At 38.0% G+C, this 16,646-nt stretch overlaps 1 protein-coding gene and 1 non-coding gene across 4 annotated transcripts in view; one reads left to right on the plus strand and one right to left on the minus strand.

Moving 5' to 3' along the window:
- Positions 1-16,646, plus strand: part of SCP2 (sterol carrier protein 2) — a 112,124-nt gene that overhangs the window by 32,325 nt on the left and 63,153 nt on the right. For all 3 annotated transcript variants that reach the window (XM_044914514.1, XM_044914515.1, XM_044914516.1), the window contains 3 exons: positions 1,425-1,551; positions 12,029-12,092; positions 15,379-15,465. In XM_044914514.1, coding sequence (XP_044770449.1) covers positions 1,425-1,551; positions 12,029-12,092; positions 15,379-15,465 — 278 coding nt within the window. The remainder of the gene's footprint in view (positions 1-1,424; positions 1,552-12,028; positions 12,093-15,378; positions 15,466-16,646) is intronic.
- Positions 6,548-6,679, minus strand: LOC123324733. The gene has a single exon (XR_006540000.1). It is a non-coding gene; the product is annotated as a small nucleolar RNA SNORA63 (small nucleolar RNA).

Below are 16,646 nucleotides of genomic sequence, written 5' to 3' on the forward strand. Positions count from 1 at the left end.
TATCTCTGGTGTTTTGTCTTGCTTTTAGGATTTATAATATATATCTTTTTTTTCTTATTCAACAGATATATTTATCATTCTTTTCTCAAGCAGAATATTTTTTGTCTTGTGCACCAAAAAATAATCTTCGTTTATTCATTCAACAATTATTTGTAGAATGTTTACTATGTGGCAGTCCATATGCTAGGCACTGGGTATCTGTACAAAGGTGTATGAAAAAGAATTCATGACTTCAGGGAGTTCATAATCTAGTAGGTAAACTGAGAAGAAACTGTTAGCTTTCCCTTTGTGGAATATTAGTAGTAGGAACTATGTTCTTGTACTCTAGAACCACGGAAACAAAGGTGATTATACTCTCTGAATATTGCTTTATTTTAATCTTAATTCACTTCTTTTCTCAAACACCCAAGCATGCTCCTGCCTTAGGATCTTTTTTGTTGCTGTTCCCTCTGCCTAGAATGCTCCTCCCCAAGGTTGCCCAAATGACTTACCCCTTACTGCTTCACATTCCTGCTCAAACACCATTTTGTCGATGAGACCTCCCTGACAGTTGTGTATAAAGTAGCACTTCCTACCTTCAGTCTTTATTCTCTTACTTGGATTTATTCTTCTTTATAGCATTATTATTTAAATTTTTAAAAATGATTTATTTATTTATTTATTTGAGAGTGAGAGAGTAAGTGAGTGGGAGGAGCAGGAGAGGGACAAGCAGACTCTGCACTGAGCATGGAGCTGAGGCAGGGCTTGATCCCACAACCCTCAGATCATGACCTGAGCTGAAATCAAGAGTCAGACGCTCAACTGACTGAGGCACCCAGGCGCCCCTATTTACATTTTAATTTATTTTTATCTTCATCACCTTTTGCCCCCTCCCTGCCACAGATGTAAATGCTAGATGAGCAGAGGCTTTATCTGTTTTGTTCACTATTTTATCCCCAGCACCTTGAGTAGTTATGGGTACCTACTGGATTCTTTCTTTATTTTTATTTTATTATTATTATTTTTAAAGATTTTATTTATTTATTTATTTGAGAGAGAGAGAGCAAGAGGGAGAGGGAGAGAGAATCCAAAGCAGACTCCATGCTGAGTGCAGAGCCCCATGCTGGCTCGATCCCACACCGTGAGATTATAACCTGAGCTGAAACCAAGAGTTGGGCGCTTAATCGACTGAGCTGTCCAGGAGCACACCCTACTGGATTCTTTATAAATATTTCATGAAAAATTAATACTTCACTTGATTATTTTTCCTTTCCATGTTTCCTTGCAAAGCATTTCCTGACTGATTTTATTCACATTGCTTATTTTTGCTTTACTATGTGCTTAGAATATGCATATGTCTTAGAATATGCAACTATTACAGTGTAAGAGTTGAATGAGACCCTTATCATATCAAGTACTTATTGATTTTTTTTCCTCTCTCTTAGTCTTCACATAGGACCAACCCAATTGATAAACATCTTGAGGTCCTGATCAATAAATATGGATTGTCTGCCAAACCAGTTGCTCCTCAGATGTTTGCGTGTGCTGGGAAAGAGCACATGGAAAAATATGGTATGTTAAAAAAATTTTAAGGTCTATTGGTAGTTGTATGCATGTGATGAGAAACAACAAGAATTTATTCAGGATCTGTGGACAATGCCAAGATATATAAAATATAAAATGGTTTTTGAATTAAATTGAAGAAATAGTCCACAAAGGGTTTAGTTGTAGAGAAAGTATTATATATAAGACATCATATGGGAAGTACCTAGAATGATCCATGCCAAGAAATTGAAATAGGAAAAATAACAAAAATCTTGTCCCCTTTAATCATGAATTAAAATTGAGGTTTCTAAGTTCTGAATATGATGACACTTAAAGCATGCTGTTGGTAATATGTTTATATAGCCAAATTTATTTTATTTAATTAATTAATTTATTTTTTAAGATTTTATTTATTTATTTGAGAGAGAGAATGAGAGAGAGCACATGAGAGGGGGGAGGGTCAGAGGGAGAAGCAGGCTCCCTGCTGAGCAGGGAGCCCGATGCGGGACTCGATCCCGGGACTCCAGGATCATGACCCGAGCCGAAGGCAGTCGCTTAACCAACTGAGCCACCCAGGCGCCCTATATAGCCAAATTCAATTCTTAGTACTTGAATTCACCAAGAATCCATCATCTGTCATTCCATAATGTTTTATTAGATTTAAATTTCATAGTTGATTTGCATTTTATAGGTTTACATCCTAATTTTTTGACTGATGATCAATGATTGGCTTGCCTTAGACAGTGAGTTAAAGCATGGGATAGTGCAGATGGGATTTTTTTTTAATTGTATGACCCTGAACCAGTGCCTTGCTGTGTACTATTAGATAAGAAAGGAAATGATTATACTCAAAAGTTCAACATTCCTATTCTCTCTAGGAAAAATATCCCAGGTTGTTTGATAGATCAAATAATTAGAAAGGAAAAAAGTCTTCAGAGAAGAATGCTGGGAGGAGCATTGCCAGTTTTTGGCCAGGAGAATTTTCTTTCCTAAAGCTATTTTCTACATTTTTAAACTCAGTCCATTCCAGTCTGGCTTCCCTCCTTTCTCAAGGCTACCATTGAACACCATGTTGCCATATCCAGTACATACATTTTAATCCTAATTTAACAGACCTCAGCACCATTAATCCCTTTGACCACTTCCTTCTTGAAACATACTCTTCTCTTGGCTTTCATGACACCTCATTCTCCTGGTTTTTCTTACCTCTTTGGCTATTCCTTGTCCATTTCCTTTTCAATTAAAATATTATTTGAGCTCTCATTATATTCTAGGCACTGTTCTAGGCATTGGACTATAGCAGTATATCAATTTGCTATTGCTTTGTAATAAACTATGCCAAAACTCAGTGATTTAAAAAAATAATTATTTATTATTATAGTTTACAAGTTAGTAGATTGGGAATCAGCTCATCTAAGCTGAGCTCAGCCTTATTTGGGTTAATCATATGGCTAAATAAGGTGGTTGGAAGCTCTGTTCCACTCTTGTTTGTCAGGGTCATATGTCTCTCCTCCTCCTGGGACCAGAGAGCCGGCCCTGGCATGTCCTTTTCATGGTGACAGCAGGACAAGAGAGTAATTTGCAACATGTAAAGCCTTTTGAGACTTAGGCTGTTGACCAAAGCAAGTTACATGGCAAACTTGGAATCAAGGGATAGGGAAATATATTTCATTTCTTTTGTGGTAGGAAACTACAAAGACAGACCTAAAAGGACATTTAAGAGGGAAAAATACTTAAGTATGTTAGTGCATTCATTCACAAGCTATCAATAAGCAGATGAGATGTGAAATTTTTGCTTAAATTTCTAGTTTGGGACAGACAATATGAAAAAAATGAAGATAATTTCAGGTAATTATTAGTCCTGTGAGGAAAAAAAAAAACAAAGTGATATACTTATGGGAAGAGGGGGGCCAGTGATGGCCTCTGTACTCCCATATCCAGTTGGCATCTTAGATCTCTGCTTGTATCTTTAATAGGCATCTCAAATTTAACATGTTCATTTTTATTTTTTTAAAGATTTTTTTTTTTTTTTTGTCAGAGAGAGAGCCCAAGCAGGGGGTGCGGCAGGCAGAAGGAGAAGCAGGCTCCCTGCTGAGCAAGGAGCCCGATGCCAGGGCTCGATCCCAGGACCCTGGGATCATGACCTGAGCTGAAGGCAGACGCTTAACCGACAGAGCCACTCAGGCGTCCCAAATTTAACATGTTCAGATGTAGACTCTTAACTTTGTTCTCCCATAATTTTAAACTTGTTCCTTTTCTAGTTTCCTCGTCTCAGTAAGTGGCACTTCCATCCGTTCAGATGTTCAAAGCAGAAACATGAAATCATCTTTGACACTTCTCCGGCCTTTTCCCCTATTCCAGTCCCTCATTATGTCCTGTCAATTCTAACTGCAGACTCCCAGTGTTTCTTCCTTCCAGTTCCTTTCACTACCACAGCTCTTACCCTAGATTTTTCAGTCTGTGGGTTGTGACCTGCTAGGAAATGATGGAATCAAGTTAGTGGGTTGAACCCAGCATTTTTTTAAAGTCAAAACATTTTCAGTGCTGGGTATTAAAACTCAATACAGAAAAGTACACAAAACATAAATATACAGCTTAGTGAATTCTCATAGAGCTCCTCACTGTGATCAAAACCACCTACGAGGTAAAAAATAGAATGTTAATACTCGAGAATGGTCTCTGTAGATTATTCTTAAGAATTTTGTGGGTCTCTTGTGAATCATCTTAGGTCACTCCATTAGACAAAAAGCTACACCTACAAATCCCTTTGAGATAAGCTCTCCTTCCTTGGGTCTTTTCTGAGATGGCTGAGGGACAATATTCTTAAGCTTCCTTGTAGTTCTTAATCAATCATGAGAGGATTTGTGAGGCGCAGCCCTTTTCTCTTTAGAGGGCTTTTTTTCTGTTCGAACTATATTCTGAGGCATCACTTTTGATCTGAGATCTTTTTTTTTTAATTAAAAAAAATTTTTTTAAAGGATTTTATTTATTTATTTGACAGAGAGAGACACAGCGAGAGAGGGAACACAATCAGGGGGAGTGGGAGAGGGAGAAGCGGGCTTCCCACGGAGCAGGGAGCCTGATGCGGGGCTCGATCCCAGGACCCTGGGATCATGACCTGAGCCGAAGGCAGACACTTAACAGCTGAGCCACCCAGGCGCCCCTGATCTGAGATCTTTAACAAAAGATTTGTCACACCCTGGGCCTCATCTTTGGACCATTTTTTCCTGGCAGTGCCCTGGATTTGATCTTTGCTCAAAGGCCATTTCTTAATTTTAGCATCTCTTCCCATTTGAGAAGCTTGAATTTTCAAAATCATCAAGTCCTGAATTCTTTTTGTTTAATAGCCCTCTCCTCTATATAGCAATATAGATTTTTACTATAAACAGCAAGAAGAAACCATGTGGCACCTTCAATATTTTCCTTATTATCTAATTTTCACATAACTGCAGATAATAGTGTTATTATAATTTCTGCTTCTATTGTAGCAAGGATTTCCTTTCCTCTAGTCTTCAGTAAGGTTTTGTCATTTTGCAAACCCTCACCAACAGCATCCTCAAAGGATCTGGAGGCTTCTAGTAATAGTTTCTTTAAGGCACTTTAGGCTTTCACTAGCAGTTTCTTTATAACCACCTCCTGTTTCCAAAACCATCCACATATTTTACATTTTTTGTTTAGTGTAACCCCAATTCCAGTATATTAGTCTGCTTGGGCTGCTATAACAAAATATCATAGACTGGGTGGCTCAAACAACAAAAATTTATTTCTCACAGTTCTAGAGGCTGGGAAGTCCAAGATCAAGGTGCAAGATAGCTTTTATTCTGAGGTCTTTTCCTTTGGCTTGTAGCTGGCTGCCCTCGATTCATGTGTACTCAGATTCATGTGTACTCAGATTCATGTGTACTCAGATGACCTCTTCTTTTGTGCAGGTGCAGGGAGAGAGAGAAAGAGAATGAGAGAGACAGAGTGAGAAAAGGAAACATCTTTCTCTTCCCCTTCTTAAAAGGATTATTGTAAGGTCACTAACTCATCATGAAGGCCTCACCCTCATGACCTCGTCTACCCTAATTACCTCCCAGTAGTCCCGTTTCCAAATACCGTCACACTCAGGGTTAGGGCTTCAACATATGAATTTTGTCAGGGACACAGTCTGTGGCATTTAGGTACCAAAATGTGTATTCATTATTTGTTATTGTATAATAATGAGACTGTGTATTTTAAAAAATAATTTCTTATTGTTTTCATTCTGGTTGTATAGTCTCCTGGGTTTAAGCACATTGGCCTTTTTATCAGTGTCTTCAGTAAGCCAAACTGTTTTCTGCCTTAGACTCTCATATTCCCTTCCCTTTGGCTACAGTGCTCTTTACTCCATTCTTTCAAGGTCAGCTGTCCTCATCCTTTTTTTTTGTTTTTTAAGATGGGACTTGAATTCACAACCCTGAGATCAAGACCAGAGCTGAGATCAAGAGTCAGATGCTTAACTGACTGAGCCACTCAGGCACCCCCATCCTTTAGGTCTTAAAAGAAAAAAACAAAACAAAAAAAACTTGTTTCATATATCCAACACTTTACAAAAGTATCTCCACTTGGATGTCAAAGAGGCATCTCAAATTTAATAGGTCTAAAACTGAAGTCCTAATTCTTTCCCTGAATTCCCTTTTCCCTCTGTTCTTCCTGAAGTTTTCCCCATTCAATAAATGGTAACTCCATCTTTCTAGGACCTTTGGCCAAAAACCTTGAAGCTGTTCTTGATTCTACTTGAACTTGACATTCACTGTATTGACAAACGTTTTCACTCATTTTTCAATATCCATTTCTTACCCTTTCTACCACTTATACTATAGTGCAAGCCACCATCATTTCTCACTTGGATTGTAGGAGTCCTAACTTTTTCTGCTTTTGCTTATGTATCTCTACAGGCAAATCTTCACTTTATAGCCGGAGCAGTGTTTTGTTTGTCTGTTTTGTTTTTTGTTTTTTAATTCAAGAATCACCAGTCAAATCAATATTTAGTTTTATTGACATGTATGAGACCAAGCATCCCTGGCTGCTACAGGAGTATAGCAGACAGTTATAGTTAAGAAACAACTTTATTTTGAGCAGGGGGAAGGACAACGCTGTACTTAACAGCTATATTAGAGTCTAAATCCTGCTTCAGAGCAGTGTGTTTAACATATAAGGCAGATCATTTCACTCCTCTGCTCAAAATTCTGCATGTGCTCTCATCATGTTCAGATTGAAACTTAGAAGTCTTACTATAGCCTGCAAACTTCTACACAATCTGGTCCCCCACCCTCCTTAGCTTTCTGACCTCATCTCTTACCATTTTTTTTCTTTCACCACATTATCCTTTCTGTTTTTGAAAACAATAAGCACATTCCTACTTCAGGCAGGGCCTTGCCCTTTCCACTTCTGGAATGCTCTACCCTAAGATCTCATCAGTGCTAGCTCCCTTATTTCAATCAGGTTTTGCTTAAGTATTGTCATCTGCTTCTTTCATCATCCTCTTTCCCAGAACTCCCTATCCTCTGTCTCTGGCTTTACTATTTTATGTAACACTTATAAAAATCTGGCATATGTATTTTTTCTTACTGACTGTCTCTTCCAGCCAGAATCTAAGTTCCATAAGGCCACTGATTTTTGTTTTATTCCCTGTTCATTGACTGTTATTGAGAACAGTGCCTGGCACAAAACAGGTATTCTGTAATTAATTAATCTTCAAAGAAAGGCTGTCTTTGACCATTCAAATTGAAGTAGGTCCCTCCTGTTATTCTCGTTCATAGATAGCCCCCTATTGCTTTCCTTCATAGCATCTAGCACTGTTTATATTCATATATATTTTGTGTGTGGTTTTATTTGTTTAATTTTTGTCTTCCTCATTATTCTGTAAACTCCATCAAAGCAGGATCCCTGTCTGTTTTATTTACTTTCAATATACCCAGCTTAGTACAGTGCTTGGCATGTAATCTAGACAGAAGAAAATTGTTTTGTTTGTTTTTTCCTTTCTCTTCTACAGTCCCTAGCATATGTAGATACTCAATAAATATTTGTTGAATGAATTCCCATACCTATATTGTCTTATTCGATTCTCATAACAATCCATTATGGGGGATGTTATTATCCCATTAAGTAACTTGATTCTGGCTGCTGGCTTCAGGATCTTTTATATATATATAATTTTGTTGTGTTCAGAAAGTATTCGTCAGTTGTTTTCTTGAGGTTTTTTTTTATCTTTCAGGAATGGGAAATTGTATTTTGTTAAAGGCTTTTTCCAGCATCTGTTGAATTAATTGCATTATGTCCCTCATTTAGATCTGTTATTAGAATATTTTATTAACGGATTGCTGATATTGAACCAACTTTGCATTTCTGGAATGAATGCCACTTGGTCATGATGTATTGATTTTTTTTTTTTTTTAGTGGGGGGTTAGATTCTGTCACTATTTTATTTAGTACTTTAAATCAATATTCATAAGTGATATTGATGTATAATTTTCTTTTTTTCCTGTCTTTTTTCCTTATCTTTTTCCTTTTCTTTTTTCTTTGTTTTAATACCAAGTTGTATTAATTTTATACTTGCTTTATAAAAAGAAATAGGAAGCCTTTCTTTACTTTTAATGCTCTGATACAATTTGTGGAGTATTGGGACTACCTGATCTTTGTAGGTTTGGTAGAATTCCCTGTGAAAACATCTCGGCCTGTTTTTCTTTCTTTTTTTTTCTTTTTGGTAGTTGCTTGGTAATTTATATATTTCTTTATGTTTGAACATCTTATCTTTAGTGAGGTCGTTTTGGGCAGTCTATATATCTCTAGGAAATTATCCATTTCATTTAGATTTCCAAATCTTTGTATAGAAGTCTGAAAAGTAGTCTTTTACAACTTTAAAACTTATTTCTATCAATGGTATTTCCCTCCTGTTATTTTTTTTAAAGATTTATTTATTTATTTGAGAGAGAGATAGAGAGAGTATGTGAGCATGAACAGGGGGAGGGGCAGAGGAAGAGGGAGAGAATCTCAAGCAGACTCCCCACTGAGTGGTGAGCCTGTCTTGCTGCTGGATCCCAAGACTCTGAGATCACGACCTGAGCTGAAACTGAGTCAGATGCTCAACCAGCTGAGCCACCCAGGTGCCCCTCTCTTGTTATTTCTTATTTTTGTGTATTCCTGCTTTCCTTTTAAATTAGTAGTAGTTTATTTGTTAAATTTTTCAAAATAACAGGATCTTGATTATGTCTGCTCTTTTTATTCTTTACCAAATTAATTTCTGCTTTTATCTTCTTTGTGCTTTCTTTTAGTTTACTTCAGTTGTTTTTCTAGTTTTTGAGTTGGAAATTTAATACATTTTCTTTCTTTCTTTTTTTTTTTTTTAAAGATTTTGTTTATTTATTTGAGAGAGAGAATGAGATAGAGAGAACATGAGAGGGGGGAGGGTCAGAGGGAGAAGCAGACTCCCTGCTGAGCAGAGAGCCTGATGTGGGACTCGATCCCGGAACTCCAGGATCAAGACCTGAGCCGAAGGCAGTCGCCTAACCAACTGAGCCACCCAGGCGTCCCCATTTTCTTTCTTTTTAATGACAACTTTATTGAGGTATAATTCACATCCCATAAAAGTCACTCTTTTATTTTTATTTTTATTTTTTTTAAAGATTTTATTTATTTATTTGAGAGAGAGAATGAGAGAGAGAGAGAGAGCATGAGAGGGGGGAGGGTCAGAGGGAGAAGCAGGCTCCCTGCTGAGCAGGCAGCCCAATGCGGGACTCGATCCCGGGACTCCAGGATCATGACCTGAGCCAAAGGCAGTCGCTTAACCAACTGAGCCACCCAGGCACCCCAAAAGTCACTCTTTTAAAGTGTACAATTCAGTGATTTTTACTATATTCAGAGTTATGCAACCATTGCCACTACCTAATTTCAGAACATTTTCATCACCCCAAAAGGAAGCCCCATACCCATTAGCGGTCCTCTCCATTACCCTCTCCCTCTCCTCTCCTCCTTGGAAACCACTGTCTGCTTTCTGTTTTTATGGATTTGCATATTCTGAACATTTCATTTAAATGGAATTACTTAATTAGTTTTTTTATTGCATTGTGATTTGGGGTGATTCCTGGTTCTATGGCTCCCTCTTATGTCAGTGTAGTAATGTCTTATATCTGTAGTGGATTTTTTTTGAAAGATGGGTTGTGTGTCCTCTGATTTCTCTCTCTCTCTCTCTTTTTTGTCTTGCAGGACCCTAAAGATTTCCCCTTTTGCTTCTTTCCTCTTTCACTATCCAGCTACCAAAGGGCACCTTTCCCTTTCTTTTTGCCCCCTTTTTTTTCTCCCAGAGCTATGCTTTTCAAAGATTACCACCTTGAATTTGCTGTACTTTTCAGACCCTTCCTGCAGTCATGCTTTGATCTGTAGTAATATTGTTCAGTATTTTCACATTTGTGGGGGAGTCTTTCTCTTCCCGGTGGTAGTTTTATTTTTTAATTTAATTTTATTTTTAAAGATTTTATTTATTTATTTTTGAGAGAGAGAGAGAAAGAGCAAGCACGCGTAGGGGGGAGGGGCAGAGGGAGAAGCAGACTCCCCATTGAGCAGGGAGCCTGATGCAGGACTCAATCCCAGGACTCTGGGATCATGACCTGAGCCGAGGGTAGACACTTAACTGACTGAGCCACCCAGGTGTCCCCCTTTAACCCTCTTTTAGACATAATACACATGTAATAATAATAAAGGCTCTGAGTGTCTTGCTGTAAAGAAATATGTTTAACTTTGTTTAACCCAGTATCATCTAAACTTATTTGACAGAAGAACCCTCATTTTTAAATTTTTATTTAATTTTTATTTTTTTTAAAGATTTTTATTTGTCAGAGAGAGAGAGCGAGCACAAGCAAGGGGAGCTGCAGGCAGAGAGAGAAGCAGGCTCCCTGCTAAGCAGGGAGACCCATACGGAACTCGATCCTAGGACCCTGGGATCATGACCTGAGCCGAAGGCAGATGCTTAACCCACCGGGCCACCCAGGTGTCCCCCCTCATTTTTTAGTAACATCAAAGTGCTCCCCCCAAATAAAAGAAAAACCAAAACACACACTATAGTATTTCCTTACCTTGTCCCAAAAGGTGTCCTAAGAATTTTAATTTTCTTGCTGATACACAGATACTGTGTTTCATCTGATCTACCAGTCAAACCAATCAAAAAAAGATATAAATCTACTATGGCTTGTTCTTACTAAATCCATATTGGCTGCCTCCTGATCATCACTCTTATTGGTATGAGATCACTAATATGGACTCTACTTTCTTCAAGATTTGCTGAATTATATGTATGTCATTTTTTTTTTTTTAAAGATTTTATTTATTTTTTAGAGAGCGAGCGAGAGAGAAACAGCATGAGAGGGGAGAGGGTCAGAGGGAGAAGAAGGCTCCCCGCTGAGCCGGGAGCCCGATGTGGGACTCGATCCCAGGACCCCGGGATCATGACCCGAGCCGAAGGCAGACGCCTAACCATCTGAGCCACCCAGGTGCCCATGTATGTCATTTCTGCTCTGAAGATCATCCTCCTGACAGAGGAGATAGAGATGAAGCAGAAATGGGAACTCTTCATTTTCCTGTGCATTAACATAACATTATCAGCTCCTATCAGTGGACTTTTTCTGTCCTTGGCCTTTCTGGCTCTAAAGCAGGATTCAAAACCTATTTTATGCTGCTTTGTCTTTTTAAAAGTAGTAAAAAAAGAGGGGGGGCGCTTGGGTGGCTCAGTTGGTTAAGCATCTGCCTTCAGCTCAGGTCATGAACCTGAGGTCTTGGGATCGAGCTCCAGGTTGGGCACCCTGCTCAGTAGGGAGTCTGCTTTTCCCTCTCCCTCAGACCCTCCTCCCTGCTCGCGCTCTTGCTCTCTCTCTCTCGCTCGCGCTCTCTCTCAATTGAATAAATACAAAATCTTTAAAAAAAAAAGTAGTAAAATTTTTTTTCATATTTTATTTTCTTAATGTATGCTTTTGTTTTCCTGACACTAATCTTTAAGCTTTCTGTTAAGGAATTTAAAAACATACATATTTCTTGTTATGCTGTAACTTTTCTGAAGACCCTTTTGCTTATCATAAGGAAGGAGAAGGATCAGGTCCTGGAGGATGTGAGTTGTAAAATTTATTTAATCTAGGGGCATTGGGATGCTTTGGCAGACTCCTTGAAAAATTTCTGGCAGTGCTTTCCTGCCTTATATCCACTGTTAATCCCAGGCTATATTTTCTGTTTTTTGAAATTGGACTCTAGTTATACTAGGTAGAATTGGCCAGTTTGAACTGTTTTCATGTCATATGCTTATTAGTGGATTCAGCTATACTCAAGTTTAATTAAAGAAGTATTTATGTGAGGGATCAGTGTTGAAGTTGTCAGTACTGATAATGTGTACCAGGGAAAAGGTAGAAATATTTGGCAGGACACTGAGTACCATTGCAATGTTTGTTAATAAGCAATAGGAAGGCATTGACCCACTAATAGATGTTTGGTTTCCCTACAGGAACAAAAGTTGAACAGTTTGCAAAAATTGGATGGAAAAATCATAAACATTCAGTTAATAACCCGTAAGTATTTTGGAAATATGAAATAGTGAAAATCTGGGTTATCCTGCTGTGTAATATATAACTTTATACTTGAAAGGTAAATGCAAGACCTCAAAGATATTAACTAGAATGTTTTATTGTCTTTCAGATAAAAGGCTTGGCCCAAGTAAACTTTTGACTACAGTTTTAGTTTTGGGTCTGTTTGTATTTAGGATGCCATTTAAGTTTACAAAAGAGTGTGAATGGTTGTTGTTAAAGATGTAATTGGTCATACATTGCAACTGCAGTATTGAAATTTTTGTGATAATTTTGGTTGAAAATAACCAGTGACCATTTTAAACCATTCCTTAAAGCTTTTCTTAAAGTGTTCATAAAATGCCTATTAGTAGCCATTTTAATTACTTTCTATTAAATATTTGTATTACTTTAGTAATGTATTTTAGTTATGTCAGTGTCATTAACTCTTATTCTGGTAGAATAATATGATTATTATACCCTAAATGATCTGAAGTAAAATTACATCTTGTGTATTACAGATCATTCATCTTTGAATCCCTTGTGCCTACTGCAATGCAGGCTTATAGCATGTACTTAATGGTTGCTGAATAAAATTGGTTCACTGGCAATTGAATTAATCTCTACAAAAGCAATACCACTAGGCAATAAGAGAGTAATAACTAGCTTTATTAAATGCCAACTGTGTGTCACTGTGCTAGGTATTTTTATGTACATTTTAATTTAATCCTCTCAAGGACCCTATAAGGTAGATATTTTTATTCTCATTTTATAGATAAGGAAAACGAGGTTTACAGAAATGAAGCAACTTGCACAGGATCATTCTAAGTAGTGGTAAAATAATGTTTATATTTCCTCCTACTAGATTGTAAACTCCTTGAGGACCAGAGCCATCTCTTCCTGATCTTAATGCTTAGCAGAGATCTTGGAACATGATAGGTGCTCAGTAAATTGTTTCTGAACTATTAAACAAATTTTGTCATATTTACTAACATAAAACCATGACAAGGAATATTTTATACCACAAATGGATCATTACCACATATTTCTAATATTTCATGCTACTGCTAGTTCTCCTGATTCTCCTAATTTTAAACTGATGTTTGAGTTCAGGGCATACTTAATTAACAAGTAATATCTAATCCCATGCCCTAGATCAAAGGATATTTTATGAAAGATGTAAAGGTATTGCAAAAGCTTTAGTGAATTTTCATTACTTACATGATAAAATACAAATTCCTTCATATGAGATAATAAGATTGTTATAATTTGGCCCACTCTACTTTGCCAGTCTTATTTCCTGCCACTTTCTGGCTATTCCCAATCTCTAGCCTCACCAGATTACTTTTTTCCCCCCAAGTATAGTATATAATACTCACTTTTGTGTTTTTACTTAGCCTGTTAGCTCTCCGTGGAATATCCTTTTGCCTTTCTTTTGCTTGGTGAATATCTACTTACCCATCAATCCCCAACCCAAATGTCATTACTTCTCTTAACATCTTTTTTTTTTTTAAGATTTATTTACTTATTAGAGAGAGAGAGAAAACAAGTACAGGGAGGGGTGGAGGGAGAGGGAGAAACTTTAGCAGACTCCTTGCTGAGCTCAGAGCCCAATGCAGGGCTTGATCCCACGACCTTGAGATCATGACCTGAGCCAAAACCAAGAGTCACATGCTTAACTGACTGAGCCACCCAGGTGCCCTCCTGTATAACATCTCTGTCGTCGTATTTATCATATTATATTTGTTTGGCACAGATTCAGACTGAATTCCTTGAGGGTAAGGACCCATGGGACATACCCATGTCCCATGAGCCTAGCACAGGATCTGGCACAAATTAGGTGTTTTTGGAAGTTGGTAAGGTAGTCAAAGTTAACTTTAGAAGCAGAGGTACAGATATTAGTATACAGATCTAAGTTACATGGGCTTTATTTCTAAACATTTGAATTGCTTATTAATTTCCATACCAGTTGAAATCTGCTTTTAGAATCTCCTTTGTGGTGTCTGCTCTTTCTGCTATTTGTGCCAGAGCAGTTTCTGAAACCATCTGATTTTATTTTTATTTTTTTATTTTTTAAAATATTTTATTTATTTATTTGAGAGGGAGAGATAGAGATAGAGAGAGCATGAGAGGGATGGAGGGGCAGAGGGAGAGGGAGAGGCAGACTCCCTGTTGAGCAGGAGCCTGACATGGGGCTCAATCCCAGGACCCTGGGATAATGACCTGAGCTGAAGGCAGATGCTTAACCGACTGAGCCACCCAGGCACCCTTGTTTTGCTTTTAAGGAACTAGTATTTAATAATTCTCCAGCGGGGAAAAAATGGTATCCTATTTTAACCCCCAACTGATCTGACACCTGCTAGGTGTACTGCAATTCAATTCTGTCACTAACCACTCGAGTTGATGCAGACCCCCTGAATTAAGGACTTAGTCCTCCACAAGACTGCCCTCACTTAAGATGGCAGCCACAAGTAGGGTCCCCAGGCCAGCTGTACTTCTGACCAACTGACTGTAAATTCAGGGGTTTCCATGATCACTCACATTTGATAATTCACTAGAGTTACTTGCAGAACTCAGGAAAGTGTTATGATTACAGTATTATTATAAAGGATACAACTCAGGAACAGCCAAATAAAGAGGCACATAGGGTAATGTCTGAGAGAATTCCTAAAGCTGAGTTTCTGTACCCTCTTCCCATGGAGTCGGGACACATCAGTCTCCTGATAAATGAAGGTACTCACCAACCAGGAAGCTCCAGCAAGCTTCAGTGTCCAGAGTTTTTAATTGGGGCTTTATTATGCAGGCATACTTGATTAAATCATTGGCCACATGACTGAACTCAATCTCCAGCCCCCTCCCTTCTCCTCAGCGGTCAAAGTGACTCAAGAGTCCTAATCCTGTATTCACATGGTTGGTGTTTCTGGGTGACCAGCCCCTTGCCTTCCCTCTTCCCCTCCCCAGTTAACAAGGGGCCCACTATGAGTCACCCTATTAGCATAACAGAGACACTCCTATAACTCAGAAAATTGCAAGGGTTTTAGAAGCTCTATGCTAGGAACCCAGGACAAAGATTAGACAAATTTTTTATTATACAGCATATGGTGTTTTGGAGATTAGATTTTTAAAAACTTCAATTCAAACAACTTATATTAAAGGTTGAAACTTCACAAAAGCCTGTCTTTTGGTTGTAAAAACAATATTTACATATTATTCTCTGACTTTTGGATCAGAATATTTTCAACAAAATTGTTATTGCTACCTCCTATTCTATAACTACTTATTTTGTACTTAGGCATTCCCAGTTCCAACAGGAATACAGTTTAGACGAAGTGATGACATCTCGAGAAGTTTTTGATTATTTGACTGTCTTACAATGTTGGTAAGAAAACCACATTTTAATATTTATTTATTCATTTATTTATTTTTAAAAAAGATTTATTTATTTATTTGAGAGAGAGAGTGGGGGGGGGAGGGAGATTGCAGTGAGAGAGAATCTTCAAGCAGGCTCCCTGCTGAGTGCGGAGCCCAGTGTGGGGCTGGATCCCACGACCCATGAAATCATGACCTGAGCTGAAACCAAGAGTCGGATGCTCAACTGACTGAGCCACCAAGGTGCCCCCACATTTTAATATTTAATAGAGAAAAATAATTGCTCCCTCCCGCCCGCCTTAGGTAAACCTTAGGCTTTGTGTCTGGATAAATCTGTATCTGTATCTACTTCTGCAGCACTCCTGCTAATGTGTCCTCACTCTGGAGGGAGGACCTGTACTTCTTATTCATATCTAGAGACAGACTGTCTTTTCTCTTGGAAAATTCTGTATTTTATTTCCTTCTTTCATGAGTTCTACCTACTTTTTAAAAATTGTATTTTATTCATGTAAATGTGGCTTACGAGGCCAGTGGAGTCCAGAGTTTCTCCCTTAAGCATTTTGTTTTCTCTGCTGTATGCTTCTACCTTAGGAAATGTTACTCAATTATAGTAACTAAGAGTAAATGTGAAACAAGAAGAATGAAAAACAAGAGAAAATAGCTCTAATAATGGTAATAGTTGCATCTTGAAAATTGCTCAACAATATCTGTCTCCTGGAAGATACTGGCTAGGATGCAAGTGAACAAACGGAGTCAGCTTTTATCTGTTGCAATATGAAGGTCTGCCCATTTATAAATCCAGCTGAACTCAGAGAAGGCTTTTTGTGTCTGCCACTTTCCTTTACAGCTTGCTATAAGGAAAAGAGCTATTTTGAGGAGATCACCAAAGTCTTAACTAAACCACTTTCTGGTTTGGACTTTCTGGTATCTGTATCCCATCTTTTCCCAGTTTTCAAAAGGATTCCATGACTGATTATTTGGGAAACAGCAAAGCTGGAGCTAATTAGGCCTATAGTGGAATTTTTATTGTACTAGGATAAAAATAACCTGTGGACTCCTCAGAAGTCACTCTGAGCTGTCTTATGCATCGGCAGAGGCTAATCCAGGGTTCTTTGCAATGAGAACTTTTTGGGAGAGACTCTTAGAGACCAAGCAGTGACTGATAGTATTTAAGTTCTGATAGAGGTTCAG

This window comes from Neomonachus schauinslandi, chromosome 4, assembly GCF_002201575.2.
Source record: "Neomonachus schauinslandi chromosome 4, ASM220157v2, whole genome shotgun sequence".
NCBI classification, from domain to species: domain Eukaryota; kingdom Metazoa; phylum Chordata; class Mammalia; order Carnivora; family Phocidae; genus Neomonachus; species Neomonachus schauinslandi.